The 17,735-nt window shown below is 35.5% G+C and overlaps 1 protein-coding gene across 6 annotated transcripts in view; it reads left to right on the plus strand.

Moving 5' to 3' along the window:
• Window positions 1–1,299: 1,299 nt before the first annotated feature.
• RBBP6 (RB binding protein 6, ubiquitin ligase) overlaps window positions 1,300–17,735 on the plus strand; it is a 37,674-nt gene continuing 21,238 nt past the window's right edge. For 2 of the 6 annotated variants that reach the window (XM_027859756.1, XM_027859759.1), the window contains exons 1-6: window positions 1,300–1,788; window positions 9,226–9,325; window positions 10,902–10,940; window positions 11,826–11,862; window positions 14,585–14,665; window positions 16,213–16,257. In XM_027859756.1, the coding sequence (XP_027715557.1) occupies window positions 1,623–1,788; window positions 9,226–9,325; window positions 10,902–10,940; window positions 11,826–11,862; window positions 14,585–14,665; window positions 16,213–16,257 (468 nt within the window). In that variant the 5' untranslated portion in view covers window positions 1,300–1,622. The remainder of the gene's footprint in view (window positions 1,789–9,225; window positions 9,326–10,901; window positions 10,941–11,825; window positions 11,863–14,584; window positions 14,666–16,212; window positions 16,258–17,735) is intronic. The other 4 variants (XM_027859760.1, XM_027859761.1, XM_027859758.1 and 1 more) reach the window with 3 other exon arrangements.

A 17,735-nucleotide genomic window follows, 5' to 3' on the forward strand; every position in this document is an offset into this window, starting at 1 on the left:
TGAGTTCAAATGTTCCCTCAAGTCACTTAATAGCTGTGTGACCTGGGGAAACTCACTTATCTTGTGTTTGCCTTAATCTACTGGAGAAGGAAATGGTAAACCACTCCTGCGATCTTTGCCAAGAGAACCCCACGGATAGCATGGCCCACAGGCTCACGAAGAGTCGGGCACAACTTAAATGCTTGTTGATTGATTGCGCAGCCCTAACTGCATCCAGTCATTTCGGAGCCCGGTGGCCCCTAGTAGCCCCTCAGGTTTTGTTTCTGTTCACCAATGAATGTATCTTTCTCTTTCATTTCTCCCCACCACCCGCCTTCCCCGCCAGTGAGCCACTCCCCTTTCCCTCTTTCCCACCCCACTCCGAGCCAGATGGTCTCTTCCTTTTTCCAAACAGGTTCTGCCCTCGCTTGTCATAATGCGCCGGGTCACGTGGTAGAGGACAGCGAGCTTTGTGACGCGCCAAAGCTCCGCCCCCATTCCCTGTCCCCGCCTTCCGCGCGGAGCCCGTGCAGCCCCTGCTTAAGAGACCCCGCACTGGGGCGCTCAGGCTAGAGCAGCGGCCGCCATAGTGACTGGCCGGAGTTGTCGCTGCTGAAGGGCTAACCGGCTGAGGAAGGAGACGTCGCCATCGTCGATTTCGGAGCCCGAGGTTACTGGCGTTCCCGGCCCAGGGAAGCGGAAGAGGAAGAGGAGGAAGGTGGCCGCGGCGGCCGGGGGCCCGCACAGCGTCCCTGTGCTGGCTCGGGGCTGGGGTGAGGCGAGGCCCCGGGCCTAGTGCGGCCTAGTCCCAGCTTTGTCTGTGAGGCGGCGGCGGCGGTCTCCGCGGCCGAGGGGGAGAAGGAGCCGGAGGCGGCGCCGACCCCGTCAGGGAGGCCTCTCTGCCCCGCTTCCCCTAGGTTTGCGGGGTGCTCGTGTCTCCTCCCAGCGGGACTCCGTGTACGGGGAGGAGGAGGAGGGGGGAAAGGGGGCCGGGGCGGGGGCCCGGGCCCGGGAGCTGACGCCGATCGGAAAGAAAGCTGCAGTCGCCGGGAGCCGAGCTCGGCCGGGCGGCCGCCCCAGGAGGAGACAGACAGACAGGCAGGCAAACAGGAGGCCTGTGGCCTTGGCGGACTCTGCCCCGTCCTCCCCTCCTCCCGGGGCCTGGGGTCGCCCTCGTTGCCGGAAAGAGACAGAGGGGAGGTGGCGGCGCGATGGACCCCTGATCCCTCTGGGGGGACTCGAACTGTTTCCCTGGACTGCTGCTGATTGCGCCGCCCGCTTGCCTGTCTCCTGCAATCCCTTAGCATGAGCGAGGGGGTCCCCGCTGGGTGACATTGTACGGCTTATACCCGTTGAATCCCTTTCCTCTCCTTTCCCTCTTCTCCCTCCTCCCCACCCAGTCCCTCCCTCCAAATTCCCTTCCCCCATACCCTCCCGCTCCAGTCTATCCATGAAGTGATTTGAGTATTTTGGGGGGGGTTCTTGGTTCAGAACCCCACTCGTGGTCGGGGGGGGCAATAAGGCCTAAGGTTCCCTCAGTTTCTGAGTGTTTTTGTGTGTGTATATATCTCTTAAGTTTATAAATATACATATAATTCAGAGTGTCACGTCTCATCGCTGAGCCTTAGGGAACTTTTGGCACCATGTCCTGTGTGCATTATAAATTTTCCTCCAAACTCAACTATGATACCGTTACCTTTGATGGACTGCACATCTCCCTGTGTGATTTGAAGAAGCAAATCATGGGGAGAGAGAAGCTCAAGGCTGCTGACTGCGATCTACAGATCACCAATGCACAGACGAAAGAAGGTATGAGCCCTGCAGGCGCCTAATATTTGTTTTCGATTTGGGAACTTTATCTGTAATTTTGCTTTGCAGAGGGTATATGTGCTGTGAAAGTTATTTTTTTTGTAAGCCTTAAACTCTTAGAACAACTTAAAGTAAAATGTGACTAGAAAATGTGAGGTGTTTAATCCCGTTCTGGATCTCTTATTTCCTCTTCCTTTGCAGATTAGCTGAAATAAATGAATTATAGGTTAGTTCTTGTCTAGCTATACTTTTTTTGGAGCTGCACTTTAAGGCTACCTGCTGCCCCCTTGGCCATTTGGCTCCTTATTAACACTTGCATGAAGTGGAGAGGAAGGGGTGGAGAGGTCTTGGTGAAAACTGCTTCAACTGCAAGTCCTGTTAAAGGATTTTTTTTTTTTTTTTTTTTTGGATAACCAACTACTTCGGTTTCCCCCATAATAAGATGGTAGGGTTCCTCAGTCTTTTTTTTTTTTTAAGTGCCTTTACTCCTCTCCCTCCTCCCCATCCCCAAAATAGTTATATGCTATGCTAAGGTGAGGGTTCTCCTTATTAACTGACTTTTAAGAATTTCTTCCACCATTCTAAAGTATTCGAATTGAAAATGTTTGTGTTTTTGTGTGTTTTTAGAGTCCCTAATCAGTGACTATCATAACAGGTGCTCAGTTTTATAAAATTCTCCTTAAAATTTGATAATTACTTAGAATTTTGAGTGCTGATTTTGAAATTAATACCCAGGAGACTTTTAGTGATTTTTGAACCTGCTACAAAGAAGCCAGAAGTTTCCGTATTGGCACAGATTAAGGAAAGCTTCCTTTTTGAAAGCTATTAGCTTGAATGGACAATTTGAAAATTTTTAAGTAATCATTAACTTAAACGATAAAGAGTTGTGATAGATTCAAAGGAGTTGGAATAGTTGTTTGTTTTGTTTTAAATCACATTTAGTGGGGGTTAAAATTTTTTAAAGGGAGTTGTTTCCTTATGTAGTTAGAACATTTCAGATTTTGAGTTCCTAAAAGTTATACAACATCAAAATAACCTCTTTGGTGGGATTCTCTAGGTAGAGATACTGAAAGTAAATTTTTTAATGTTCATTTTTAATGATTCTGGGAAATGTTGCCAAATTCATTCCTTTAAAATATCTTTTAATTGATCTTAATTGTAAAATGTTAGGTTCCATTTCTCCAATGCATCTATTGCCATCTTACAGTTTTGTTAGAGCATAGCACTACTGGCTAGAGTTTTTTTGGGTTTGCTTGTTTGGGTTTTTTTTTTTGATTGATTGATTGCAATTCATAATATCAGTCACCCTATTCAGCAACATTTAGAGTATTCAATAGGAAAAGGAAAGGAGCCTTTTCATCATTATACTGATGTGAACAAGTTGTAAGGGATTGATTGTAAAATTTTTGTAAAAATATTTGTGATTCCTTCATAAAACTAGGAAGTCACCAATCGTTTATTAAGCACCTCTTTCGTGGCAGGCACTGTGGATATAACTATAATCAAATTAATTTTATTTTGGGTACTAGATACAGATAATTAAAGCTCACAGATCCGAAAACCTTATTCCAGCCATCAATTTGAACTCTCAAAAAGAAGCAAATGAGAATACAGTTTGAAAGTGGTTTGTGATCTTAGACTTTACAAATGGTCCTTGAGAACTTTAAATTTCCTAACTTCCTTTGTGTTTCTTGAAGCTTTATAACAAGACTTCTCTAAATATTTTTTCATTGGGATAAATAATACATTTGGAGATGTAGCATGCTTAAAATCAGTATTCACTTGTAGGAAGATAGTGTACAAGGCATTTGACAAATTCTTACATTGGTAAATGATAGCCCATACTGGTATGTAGTTTGCAAATATTGAAACTCTTTGGGTATAGTTTTAATCTATTAGTGCCCCCAAATGATTTTAACAGCAATGTTAACTTCCTAAAAGGTCTTCATATAAAAACAGTGGCCATTTTTGTGAGCCTTATAAAGTATGGGAATTGTGCCACTCAATTTTATTTTGAGACTGTAATTAGCTTCTAAATACTTTCTATAAAACTAATACACTGGTAACATCTCACCTCTAGTTCTTTAGTGCTAATGCAGAATTCCATTTTTAACTGGAACAGCCAAAACAGGTTTCAGAGCTAAAATGTATAATTTCCAATGTAGAGAGTTCATTAGGATCCATCATTTGTTCAAAATTCACACCAATTTGAAGTTACACTGAATTACAATAAGACCTCCCTACTTTGGCATATTTGCTATGCTTCTAAGGGTTGGTGTTTCATTGTTGTTGTTTAATCTTAAGTAATATTTTTAATGTATTTCTAAGTAATAATTCACCTAGGCTAGTGCTATTGCTAAATGTCCTTTGGGAACCCACTTAAATAAGTGAGTGGTGCCATTTGGGTATTAATAAGATTTTCTACAGCATTTAATCTATTTAAGAAAACGTTCAATTTCCCGTGCATTCTTTTTCTTTTCTATCTTGCATGTCTGTATGTAAATTTCAGGCCAAGTTATATTTGAGCCCCATAAATTTGGAATTGGTAGGTACTGAGTAAAAGTTTCAGTGTCAAGATAATGTGAGAATTACATTGGGCAGTGGCAGTCAATCTTAAAATTGTTACAGTCAGATTTTCTAGGCTGTACCCTACCTTTTTATGTTTCATTTTAAGTTTGCAGTGCCATGGTAAGTAAGTACCATGATCTGTCATTTAGTAAAACAGTAGTGGGTCATACATTATTATGTGTGGAACACTGTATGTATAATCTATGTCTCTGGAAAGACCAAGGAGGAATGATAAAAGTAATGTTATACTTGACAGTGGATTTATAAATTTTTTTTTATATACAAATATTCAAACATTATTGAGTGCTTTTGAAAGAATAAGAATAGTTCAGAGGGCATGAGTAGTATGGATAATGCTGATTAGTCCAATGAATTCAAAAAGTGAATTTAGAAACTTAAATTTTAATTGTACAGGTAAACCTTTTCTTATTTGGGTTGTTAAAATGAGACTTCATTATTTATTTACCCTCCCATCACAAATTTGAATTGATTTTCAATAGATTTTGTTAAAGGGTATTTGTTGTAAGCAACACCTTAAGATAGCATTGAAAATAGCACACAATTTGAAGCAACTTTTCTTGTCCAGCAGACTGGATGCCCAATTAGTATTCATTGTTGTTCAGTCACATCTGACTCTTGGTAATCCCCATAGACCATGCAGTCCATGGGGTTTTCTTGGCAAAGGTACTAGGGTGGGTTGCCATTTCCTTCTCCTTAGATTAAGGCAGAGTTCCGTGACTTTCCCAGGGTGACGCGGCTATTAAGTGTCTAAGGTTGGGCTTGAACTGAGGTCTTAATGACTCCAGGTCCAGCACTCTATCCGGTGAGCCCCATAGCTGCCTAATTGGTCGTCAGAAGCATTTTTTTAAAAATTAATTAGCTTTGTAAATAGTTCCTAATAACTTGCATTTTTTAAGCACTTTAAGGTTTGCAAGGTGCTTTCCTCACAACAGTGATGTGAGGTAAGTATTTTTATCCCCATTTTACAGATAAACTGAGGGGCCTGTTAACCTTTTTTGAATCATGGACCCCTTTTCAAAATAACATTTTTAAATGCATAAAATACATTGTATTACAAAGAAAATCAATGATATTAAAACCCATTCATCAAAAATAATAATAAAAAAAAAACAAGTTCACGAACTCCTAACAGGCATGAATTTATCCTTGGTCATATAGTATAATAAGTCTGAGATGGACTTTGTTCAGTTTGTTTTCTACTTCGTCTAGGCTACTTTTCCCAAAATAAGAGATGGACCAGAATCATGTGGGAGAGGATATCCTGTGAAACAACTTAGTTTCTATTTTCAGTTCTTCAAGGAATAGAGAGCTGCCCCTGTCTTCTCCCCTGCCCCCCCCCCCCCCCCCCTCCTTGGTGGGTTGTTCTTCTTCTTCTTCTTCTTCTTTTTTTTTTTTTTTGAGAGTTCTTAAGGCTTATCTATTCAGGAAAATAGAAAAATTGTGATTCAGTTCCTTTTTTCACCCTGTTTATCAATAAGTGGGTATGATATAGACTTCAAAAGAAAATTTTGAGCTAGCAATACAAATCATGTTTTTAAAATGTTCACCATTAGTGTTTGTTTTTCTTGTTTTTATTAATTATGTTGTGTCCAATATTAATCAGTCATGTGTTCAAGGTAGTCTCCAAATTGTGGAACCTATCACCCATTGAATGACAGTGTGCAGATTAAAATATTGTTTACCTCAGTTAATAGGAGAATAATCCTGGAAAGGATATACTTTTTTGTTTGAAGATGTTGTCTGAGTATGTTCAGGACATTAGAAGCCACCATATTTCTGTAACACAATTAGAAAAACAAAATATAAGCAACCTTAAAAATTCCACTTAGTCCAAGCCCTTTGTTTTGCAAATGAGGAAATTGAGGCAAACATACGAGTAATGACTTACTTGACCTAGGTAATCATGCTTCCTGTGGAATATCCCAGAATCCAAACAAAATTATTTTGAGAACCTATGAGCTCTAGGAGGGGAAAAGGCATGAGATGCAAACAAGATACATAATTGGGCACATATTTTGCTTTCCATTCTGTGCCTTCGCCACCCTTTAGAGAAAAAGAAATATGTTCTAAACTCCTGAAATTCTTAGTATTTTTGCTCTGTTCAAGGAAGCCTAACTGCCTGAGTCAATTTCTGTTCTTTTTTATAGCTGAAACAAGACTTAGTTTTAGTTTTGAAGTATAGATTCTCAGTTTTTTTAATTGATCCTTCCTTGTTACTGAAATATCGAGTGTGAAACCAACCTCTTAGTTACAATTACAGAATAGGCATATAATAAATGTTTTAAGTTTTTTTGTATGCATCATCAAATCTTTGCAGTACTAGTAATTCAGACACACACACAACTGGATATTTAATTTTGTTGTATGGTTGCATAGCCTATTATGTAATACCATGCCATTCAAATTTACAATTGGATTTCAATTAGGAGAACAACTGAGCAATGCAGGAGGCATACAGGAACTTCCTGCCAGATGTGTGGATACTAAGGTCTATTTTTAGGATTCCTCCCCCTACCCCCCCCAAAAAAAAAACAACCTTAATAGATTTCAAGTGAGGCTTTACAGTGGTTTCAAACTTGAAACAACAGTTTTAAATCATAATGGAATTTAGTAATGTTATTTTAACTGCATGAGACTGGAAAATTCATAGAATATTAGTGTTAGAAGAGACCTTAGATATTATTTAATTCATTCCTCATTTTAAAAATTAGAAAATTGAGGCCCAGAGAACTTTTTTTGCTCAAAATACCATAGCTAAGTGACAGAGCTGGGACTTAAACCTAGTTCTCTTAACACTGAGTCTTAGGTTTCTTATGATAACCATACTGCTCTTCAAGAAAAAGTTTTCCCACTCCATCCAAAAAACAGTAGTTATTTTGACAGTGATTTTTACAAGCATCTCTGTAGCCAGCCTCTAACCCTAAGTCTGCCCTCAGTAGAACTGGAGGAGTAGAGCAGAGATAAGTAAAATTAGTTGTGGTTACCAATGACTAAAGTTATTGGTGAAATGCTGCCTGTTAAATTTCATCTCGAAAATGCCAAGACTTACCAGTTTTTGCCATCACTCTGCCTCAAACTCTGTCAGGGACTTTAAGGCTTGTGAATAAACACGAAGTCCCAGGATCATAGAAGTAAAGACAGATAGTCATGATGTGGCTAGACTTAATTACTTCACCTTTAAGATTGAGACTCAATGATGTATTTCTACCTATACTCTGAGTTAATTGCCAAAATTTAGTCTGTCTTCTCCTAAACATTCTTAAATTTCTGTTTAAAGCATTCAGTAAAATATTATTATTTAGCCATTTACTAATACATAATAATTATGGAAGTGGTGTGACTTCTCAAAGTAGAACTATATATCTTTGGCAACTAATATGGTAAAAACAAATTCAAATGTCCTTTATTCACTGTCTAATACTCCTAAACAGGATTACATGATGTAATTTAAATGATTCTAAGTAAACCTCACAACACTAAGTCGACCTATTTTTTTTTTTATCAATAAAGCGTAATTATGTTCCTTGAGGATAGTGACTTTCATTTTTATCTTTGTGCCCCTTAACTCCTGGCACAGAGCTTTTTGCATAAAGTAGGCACTCAGAAATGTTAGTTGAGTTGATCATGGAGGTACAGGGAAGTATGTAATCAATATCCTGAAATTTGGTTTTAAAAATTGCTTTATATACCTCCTTTCTTGTCAGATCTTTAAATATTATAGCTAGCTGTTTAAGTAGCCAAAATGAATGTTTTGAGTTGATTTCCTTCATTTCCTTAGTTCATCTATTAGGACAAATAAGACGTAGAATAACCAGATTGGCAATGGAAAAAGCACGTAATTTAGATGTTTAGAAACCTAGTATCCAATTTTTAGATTTTAAAATCTGTATATTGGCTTAATTGAATAGCATCTTAATTTTTTAAACTAGGAAAAATTTAAAATATTTCAAGATTCAAGAATCAATCATAACAGAGTTGTAGGGGACATACAGCACTTTATGTTAGATGGGCACGATTTTCTTTTTGTGGAATTCTATGTTTTAGAAACCCCAGTATGTACAATATTAGTGATCTAGGATTAGAAATTGGGAAGACATTACCTCACTTAGACACAGATCCTGACTACCACACAAGTGGAGCTGCCAATCAAGAAACAGAAGCTGGCAATTTCCATTGATGTAGGAGTCTCTATTAGCATATAGAGCATGAATATAGACATACATACATATACAAACACATAAATATTTATATGAAACACACAGACCTTGGCAAAAAAGGTAGTTAAAATTCAAAAGAACTTGGTTGTGACTCAGATGGATAACCACAAATTGCCTCAATTCGTGTTTTATTGAAGTCAACTGACACAATCTAAAACAATTTAGTATTTTAATTTTGATAATGTGAAGAATAATAAGATTTAAGAGGGAGGATAGAAATAGGTCTTCTTACCAGCTTGGAATTAGAGCAGCTACCATCAGACCACAGATTGATCCCCCTGCTGATCAGCATAGAAACTTTGACAACTCAGCTTCCCCTTCTCAAACAGCCTAAGGGCCCACCTGGCCCCACCTCTATAGGTTTAATTTAGCTGTACTGTACCCCAGAACTGCTGAGTCCAGGTGATCCACCAGTCTCAGCCATCCTAGTAGTAGGAACTACAAGTCTATATCACCATACCCAGCCTTGAGATATTTTAAGGTTTTTTTCATCCTTCATCTGTAATAGGTAACTCAGATTTTAAAATCTTTGAATAATAAGAATGCTTTCTTTTTATTTTTTTGGCTGAATGGGTCATGATATATCAAAATCGAAAAATGGGGTTTTTTAAAGTTCCTGTTTTATTTTCAGAATACACAGATGACAATGCCCTCATTCCCAAGAATTCATCAGTTATTGTAAGAAGAATTCCTATTGGAGGTGTTAAATCTACAAGCAAGACATATGTTATGTAAGTAGTTATCAAATTTTGTATATTTACATATAGAATATTTTGGTGGTGGCATGGGGTTGAGAGAGAGCATACCAAAAGTTAAATTCATATTGTAGGTTGTTTTCCTTTCTTATTATCCCATTGCTAAACAGATCATAGATTGGTACCAATTTCTTCTGGGTTTTTTCCCCCTTTTTTTAAACAGGTTGCCCTTTTTTGTCCTAATTAGTATTTAATAACTATAGGAAATGTTATTCAAACCCTACAAAGGTCACTGGTTTATATTTTAAGAAGGATTTTTTCCCCTGCTTTAATTAAAATTGTCTTTTCCTCACCCACATCCATTTTGCTCTCTGTGCCCATGTACCTACTAACTCCTTCCCCTGACCCCCACCCCCATTGATTTATAACTGTCTTTGGCATAAAAGACTCATTGAAATCATAGGTCCTATGTATTATAGCTGCATGTTTTCTGCTTTCACAATTAAAAATTAAGATTTTCCTTATAATGTGGAAAAGTTCAAGAGATTTATGCTGGTGATAATTGTATCAGCTTCAAGAGTATTTAAGCAATATAATTTGCTAACAGTCCCAAGCATTTGTTTCATTCCTTACTCCCCATACCAGTAAGGGCTGTGGTTAGATGGAGCAAAAAATGGGAACAACAGTTTAAAATTTAGAAAATTCAGAGAAGAGCAGAATAGGCATTGGGTAATTTGATGCTGTTTGCATAACTGGCAGCAGAATGATAATGACCTAGAAAGGAGTCAGATAGAGGTTTTTACTTGGAATGGGGAATAGGTTTGGCTTTGTTTTGTTTTGTTTTAAACTGTTGACCAAAATGTTTCAGTGAAATAAATTCAGTCAAACTTGATAATTTTGGAAATAAAATACTGATGATGAGCATGAGGCAAAGCAAATAAAAACATTTTTGGAGCTTTAACACATAACTAATAGTATTTCTTAGAAACTGCTCTTAAAAGATTAGGCCTAGATCTTTTACATTTCAAGATCATTTTAGTTTAAAAGGCATGACACTATCTTATATTTATAGCAACCAAACAAATCACAGTCCAAAAGTGTTTTAAGACCTAGCATTGTATATTAGTCTGCTGCCTAATAATAAGCTGACACATAACTAGTGATTTAAAAATTACCAAGAGCCTTGTGGACATTATCTATTTTGATCCTTCTTGGTGGCAAAACTTGCATTTTTGAGAAATTGCAAATAGAAAACTATTTATGGTACTGTAATTATTGTACAACTAATTATTGAACTGTAATATATGGTATAAATGACCTTCAGGATTTATTATTAAATTTTTTTTTCTTCTCCCGGAGTAGTGAACATTGTTTCTGAGTAAAATAATGCAATCTACACCAACCGTCAGGGAAACTTCTAAAAAAAAGGAAGTGCATAGCAAATGAGCACATGCCTTTAACCCTAAAACTTGCATCACTCAATATAACATGCAAAACAATTTTTATGGAACATAGGATTTCATTTGTAGTAAAAATTCTAACATCTGTAAAAATGCTTCTGAATTTTTTTGTTAAGCAAATATTGGAAAATGAAAACTTTCTTTTGTCACAGGACTTCCAAATCGCGCACAATCCTAGAAACTCCTTTCAGGTGATATTCTAACACTACTTTATAGTCAACATAGCTTAAATTTTTAAAAATAAGACTGAACATGTAAGGTTTATGTTTAGTATACCCCCTGGCGTGTGGGCTTCTTTAAAGGAATTTCTGCTTGGGCTTACGAGTACTCTTGATCTCTTCCAGTGTTCTATCCAGTTCTCAGTAAAGCACATTTTACTCATTCTTTTTAACTGAAATACTTTGTCCAACTGTGTATGCTGTCATTTCAAGATTAGAATTTTAGCTTAACTTGTTTTAACCTTTCATTTACTCTTTTGTCACTGCTTTGGGAAATTAAACAGAAAAACAAGTATGGGCCTGAATGCTTATTGCTGATTTAAGAATATGTGCAGCATAGCAGTTTCTCATGGACCCAAAACCTAAATCTTTATGCAGGTGTGCCCTGCTGTCTAAAAAAAAAAAAAGTGAAAATCAAGATTTATTTAGGAAAAACTAAACAAAAACTAATCTTGTATTCTTCAGTGTATAAAACTATCAAATACATGCTTCCATAGAGCAAATTTTTATTAAAGCTTTTAAAGTAGTACTGAAATTACAGTCTTCTAGGTATAATACTTTTTTTAAAAAAGCAAGGTACAACTGTGTTATAATTCCAGAGCAAGACTTTTTTTCTTTACATGTAGTTCATACCTTAATTTCACAAAGGTTGAAAGCATTTAATCAAATTAGATGATACATTTGTAACCGCAAAGATTAATAGATGGATGTTGCTCATAGCATCAAAGAAGAATTGTATTTTTGCATATGTGCAGTATTTATGTATGTATTAAGACTTTATCAGCACAGATGTTCATGAAATATTTAACATTGAAAAAATCTATTGGATATTCTAACAGGGCTTGTTTTGTTTTTTAGAAGTCGAACTGAACCAGTGAGTGGAACCTCAAAAGCAGTATGTAAAAACACAATCTCACACTTTTTCTACACATTGCATTTAACTTTAAAACATTTAATGTAGCAGTGAAATGTGAATCCGTTTTAGAACTTTTCATTTTTCCCACTGCAGTACATCTTGTAAATACAATGTATTTGCTTACAGTTTAGTTGAATATTATATTTATACCATAACTTGCACACTTTTATTGTAGAAACTGATAACTTGTGCCAGGAAAAGCACTGTATTTCATATTGAATATGATAGATTTACTTCCTGTATGACTCTGTGTTGTACAGATAATGTATGATCCTTTTTAGATCATGTAGGTTTAAGGTTTGCACTAATGAACATGATGCCATGTTCTACATCTGTCTGTCTATAGTTAGTATTTTGTATGTATGTATAGGCTGTTGTGTGCTTCTTGTTTTTTGCAATAAAAAATGTTTGGAGTGTATACCTTGCCATTTTCACGTTGTATCACTTAGTTTTTGTTAGATTTTTTTTTTTTCTGCCTTGCCAGATGGCTTGAAAAATGCGATAGAAACTTCTGTGAAGTTTTATATTGTTAAAAGTTTGATGTTTCTTCCTAACCTAGAATTTAAACAGTCATGCAAAGAGCTCTCCAGGAGCATTTGATGCAGTTAAATTATTCATCTTCTGCATTTGGAAATTTGAGCTCTTTTTCTTTGTTTAAAACTGTGCTATGAAATAAACTTTGAAATTGTGCCCCTAGTACAAAGAGGTCTTAAAATGGTTAATGGTTTTACTGGGTATGCAAAATAGTTTTATGAAGTTTTAATTATTTGAATCTCCCACTGAAGTAAGCAAGTAGACTTAAATTTTCAGATTTCAAAAATCATTCACTTTTTTTTGTGGGGAATGGGGGAAAGAAGGTTTGGAGGTGTTAAGACATTAAGGTGCTACATAAGTGTAGATGGGATCCCCAGCTGTAGTAATTTTGTCAGCAGTGGTTTTTCTTAACCTGGTTAATGTTTTTTAGGACAACTGTATCACAGGTTAAACTCTACTTAGTATACCACCAGTTTGACAACAGCTTGGGTAAAAAAGGCAGCAATATTCTTTTAGTTGTGAAAAGTAACTTGATCTGATTCAAACAAAACACAAGGCTATAGTAATTGGTTCTCTAGATGTTCTATTTCTCATATTCTTACAGAATCCAGATTCCTTGCTATTTTATTTATCCATTTTAAGGACTACTGATCTTCATCTAGAATGGTGTATGAGTCATTACACTAACCTTATATCATTGTGTTCTCAAATATATTTTAACTTAAAGGTTTATGAGCTTTGGGCTTGTATTCCATAAAGAATATAGCCTTTAGTTCTCGTGGAACTACACATACTTATTCTAAGCTCACAATTCCTACATTCAGAGTTCTTTACTTTTTTTTCTTTTTTTTTTCTTTTTTTTTTCTTTTTTGGTTTTTATTTTGAAGCATAAATCTGTAAAATTGTCCAGATTTCTGTTTTTGCTGGTGATTGGTTTAAAATTGATTTTTAATGCATCAGTGTGTATCCAAATGCTAGCGCAAATTAGCCTAACTGTCCCGGTGACTGTAGTAGTTAATGTAATGCATTTGTATAAACCACATTTACAGTAAATGAACTAATTCAGATGAAACTTTTATTTCTTGAAAACAGAATTCTTTTCCTTTTTTTGTTTACTAGCATGTGTATAAACACAAAATCACATGTTCATAAATAAAGTTAACATTCTTTTAGCCTCGTGTGTTCCCTGGCATGTCTGTATTACACTTTTAAGTAGTAGTTTATTTTGATCAATTTTTTAGGTTTTCATTTGTTTTATAAAAAGAAGCATTCTTTAAAGAATAGCCATTTAACAGTAGGTAAAAGTGACCTAAAATGGAGTCATTAGTTAACTTTTTATCCCCAATGTATACTTGGGGTATATTTTCTGACATTAAAGCTTAACTCATTTGGACCATAGGTAGGGAGAGTACATAAAGTATGTATTCATTGGGCATAACTATTATAAGTTGCTGCCTGACTTTGTAAGACTAAGAATTACACAAAATTTAAGGCATAAGCAGCTTAGACTGGATTCATCTATCTGGTTGGTTAAAACAGATATATCATCTTTATGCTTTAAACCAATTCTCTAGTTAAGAGATAATTTTCTAAATTGCCTTTATTTCCTTTAGTCATCCTTCCGTGTTAATGATATGAAAACTAGCTGTCTATATGCTGATATTAAACAGTGAGAAATGAATTTTATAGTACTTTAAAACTGAGAACAAATGCCTCCTCAAGCCAGTAAAATGGTGTGTATATTCTGATTTAACCATCACTCACAGAATCAAGACCACTGATAGATGCAAAGAGGTTGGGTTCTTTTCATTTCAGCAAAAGTTTACATATAAAGCAAGAATGAGTCTATAACATGAATCATTGTCACTTTTGGGGGGACTTTAAGCAGTAGTCTTCATTAACTCAAATACTTTGACAGTAGCTACTTGGTTGTTTATTACCTAATACTTGTGAATCCCTAACTTTTTTTTTTTTAAAAACACTTTGCCATTTTCCACTCTTAAAGCCTTTGAAGTATGTGGAAAACTAAGTTGGGTTTTTTAAAGTTCCAAGTACTTAATTTATGATAAATTTGGCTTTTGTGGATTACAGTCTACTTAGGTGTCACAACACCTCCATAAAAATAAATCACTGTTTAATAATTTGGGTTTCTTTTCATACAAACCAGACCCTGTCTAATTCATTGAGAAGACAGTTTGATATGCGTAGTAGTGTTCAGTGGGAGGCTAAAGTGGAAGCTAGAATGAAGGTGAGATATGGTATAAAAGGGAGAAGATAGCCATATCTTCAGATCTATTGGGGGTAGGAAATATACCAAGGAATTAATTCTTAAAATTAATAGCCACTCATTTTATTTGCAACCTCTGGAGGTAAGAAAATTATTATTCCTTACAACCCTCCTCCCTCCCAAGGAAATCAGGTCAGTATCCGCAAAATTTGTATTGCCAACTTAGGTCCAATCAGAGACAATATGAATCAATTTTTTAAAAGCTGTTCATTTTTTTTTTTTTTTTTACTTTCCCATTAAAAACGGAACATAGGTGGTGGCTGACAATGTTCCTTGCTTTAAATTTCCTCCAAAACTGATGTCAGATTCAAAAGGTTTTAGATTTTGATCACTTTAAGTATTGAGGTGTGATAGGTCCAAACTTAATATTTTGAAAAAATATATAAGCAAGACATTTAATAAAGAACTATTTTCTCCTATTTCCTCATTGGAATATTTGCTTTAGGCAGATAACTTTCACATAATTCTTTTTTTTTTTTTGACATCTTAAATCAGTTACTCTGTGTGACTGAAATTCAATTAACTTATATATTTTACACATAAGCAGGTCATTGTATACATACACTTATAGTGAACTCATATCAAAGTTAACTTCAGCATATCCTACTTGGTACTAAAAATATCATTTTAGGTGGTTGAATATTTCTGAAGGTTCTTTTTGAAAAATTGAAATACATTAGGGTCAAGGTCCCTTATTTCCTAGCAGTTGTACATCCTTAATTCTATTTGGCCAGTATTGTGACTTTCTTAGAGACAGGGTGAAAATCTTACTGACTGCCTTTCCTCCAAGGGTGAAAATTAAAAGATTCATGCCTCATAGTGACTATTTTCCTCACCTCTACAGGATGCCTTATTTTTACTCCCTTCCCCGCCTCCCACATTTCATTTGGAATCTTTGCCTTAACATAGCTTTGCTTTTTTTTCCCCTTATTTTCTTTTTTTACTTTTTAAAACAAGAAGCTATTGTTAGACTTTTCAGGAGAATAGGCACATGTATTCACAATAACAGTGACATTTTAGATGGGAGCAATCTTTAAATATTAAAAACAATTTTCTGGTTCTTAGACTACCTTTTATTTTAAAACTCAATTTTGGCAGTGTGAAAGTCTGCACTTACAAATAAAGATTGCAGTGTGCAATCAATCAATCATGAACATCATCAGTTAAAGATAGAGGATTGGAAAGATGTGGAATTTTTCTAGTACTTTTTATTATAAGCCTTCTATTTGATATTCTTTCCTATCCCCAATCTCTTTACTGTAACTGAAACCCTCACATGTTATCTTGTGTATGATATATATCTGCATAGATATATAGACACGTTTATGAGAGGGATAAAATAGGATCAATTACACTTTAACTTCACATGGCATATGATAGAAAACATGCTCTTTAGAAAACTTTAAGGAAATGCCCAGTACTTGATTTTTAAACAGCTAGGGCTTAATTATCACTTACAGATGTTTTCAGTGTGGAACTTGAATGTGTGTTTAATTTTTTATGAACAGATTGATGACTCTTCTGCGTCTATTTCTCTGGCCCAGCTTACAAAGGTATATATACATATATATATATTCTTGAACCACTTGTATTTTCTTATGAATAACTTTGTATTTGGTGCAAATTTTTCAAAGGGGGGAATTTATTAATTTTATTTGGAAAAAAAATGTATATTTTTTACTATCCTGTAAAGAGTAGTTCCAATTTTGGGAAGATAGGGGAGTACCTTATCAGCCTCAACATAATGTTGGAGTATTGTTCATCTTCAAGACAGAAAGAAGAAGCACATGAAGCTACATTTAGCAGTTTTTTCCTCATGCATTTTTGCTTAATTTTACATTGGAAACTAACAAAGTTCTGGAGGAATTTCCTGTTTGGCTGTATGTTATGTGGACTTATTTAGACAGCCAAAATAGAAGCTTTTCCTTAATACATGGACAATCACATGATTATTTCTTGGATTTCTGAATTGACCTGATGACCAATATTTTGAATGTTTCAGTTGCTTGGTTTCTTTGTTTTTTGGTTTTTTTAAAAAATTATAGACTTGTAGTCTGTCTGCAGTAGACAAGTTAAACAACCTAATTTGTTTGAACACAGACTATGTAAATTGTGTAAGTGTATATAATTGTTTATAGGAATATACCAATGTATATGTTTGGCATATGGGCAAAATGTCACCTCTTGAAACTGTTGTATATGCCGTGTTTTGCTACAAGAATGCTTGCATATATATTCTGCTCAATAATGTGTACCTTTTGTTTGGGAAAGCACTAGTGACTTGACTACACTGGACAAATAGAATTATCAACTTTTCAATAAGTAAAACTCATTTCAGAGTAGACAGATGTACTTTGAAGGTGAAGTTAGGAGTTCTTCAGCTTATATTTTCTCCCCTTTCCCTTCCTTTCTTTCCCCTCACCCCAACCCCCACCAGCTATCAAGAATTTTCGCAATCTTACATGCTTTTGGCAAACCAAAATTAACATGAAAGTGAGCTGAAAAGATAAATTTTCCATTAGTGCTGTCCCTATCCTGTCCTTGGTTTTGTTTTAGCTTGTGTCCATTTTTTTTTTTCCAAAAAATGTGAAAACTGTTCTAATAGTGAACATCTTTTAAGTTACTGTTTTTGAAGAATAAATATTCAGATAACCTCATAACATAAAGCAGGTTAAAACTGTTACTTACTTTAACCTCTTAATGCAGTGTGGTTTAGCATAGAGGCAATGTCTTTAACAGTTTACTGTTTTATTCTTATGTATTACAAATGCCATATTTGAGTTTTGGTTTATTCCTACTAATGTTTTGCAGGGGGAGGTTTGGGAGGATTTTTGTTTTTTTCATTTTTCTTTTTTTCTTTTCTTTTTTCTTTTTTTTTTTGGTTGGTTGTAAACTAATGTTTGGGTTCAAACAAATTAGTTGTTAAACATCTGTAATCAAATTTTCTGTAAATGTTACTGTCATTTTAAGCTGTGTTAATGTTAAGAAAAGTATTGTATATGAAATTGACAATAAAACATTGAAACTGTTT

The sequence above is a fragment of the Vombatus ursinus genome, unplaced genomic scaffold, assembly GCF_900497805.2.
Source record: "Vombatus ursinus unplaced genomic scaffold, bare-nosed wombat genome assembly UNPS02014171.1, whole genome shotgun sequence".
Classification (NCBI taxonomy): Eukaryota; Metazoa; Chordata; class Mammalia; order Diprotodontia; family Vombatidae; genus Vombatus; species Vombatus ursinus.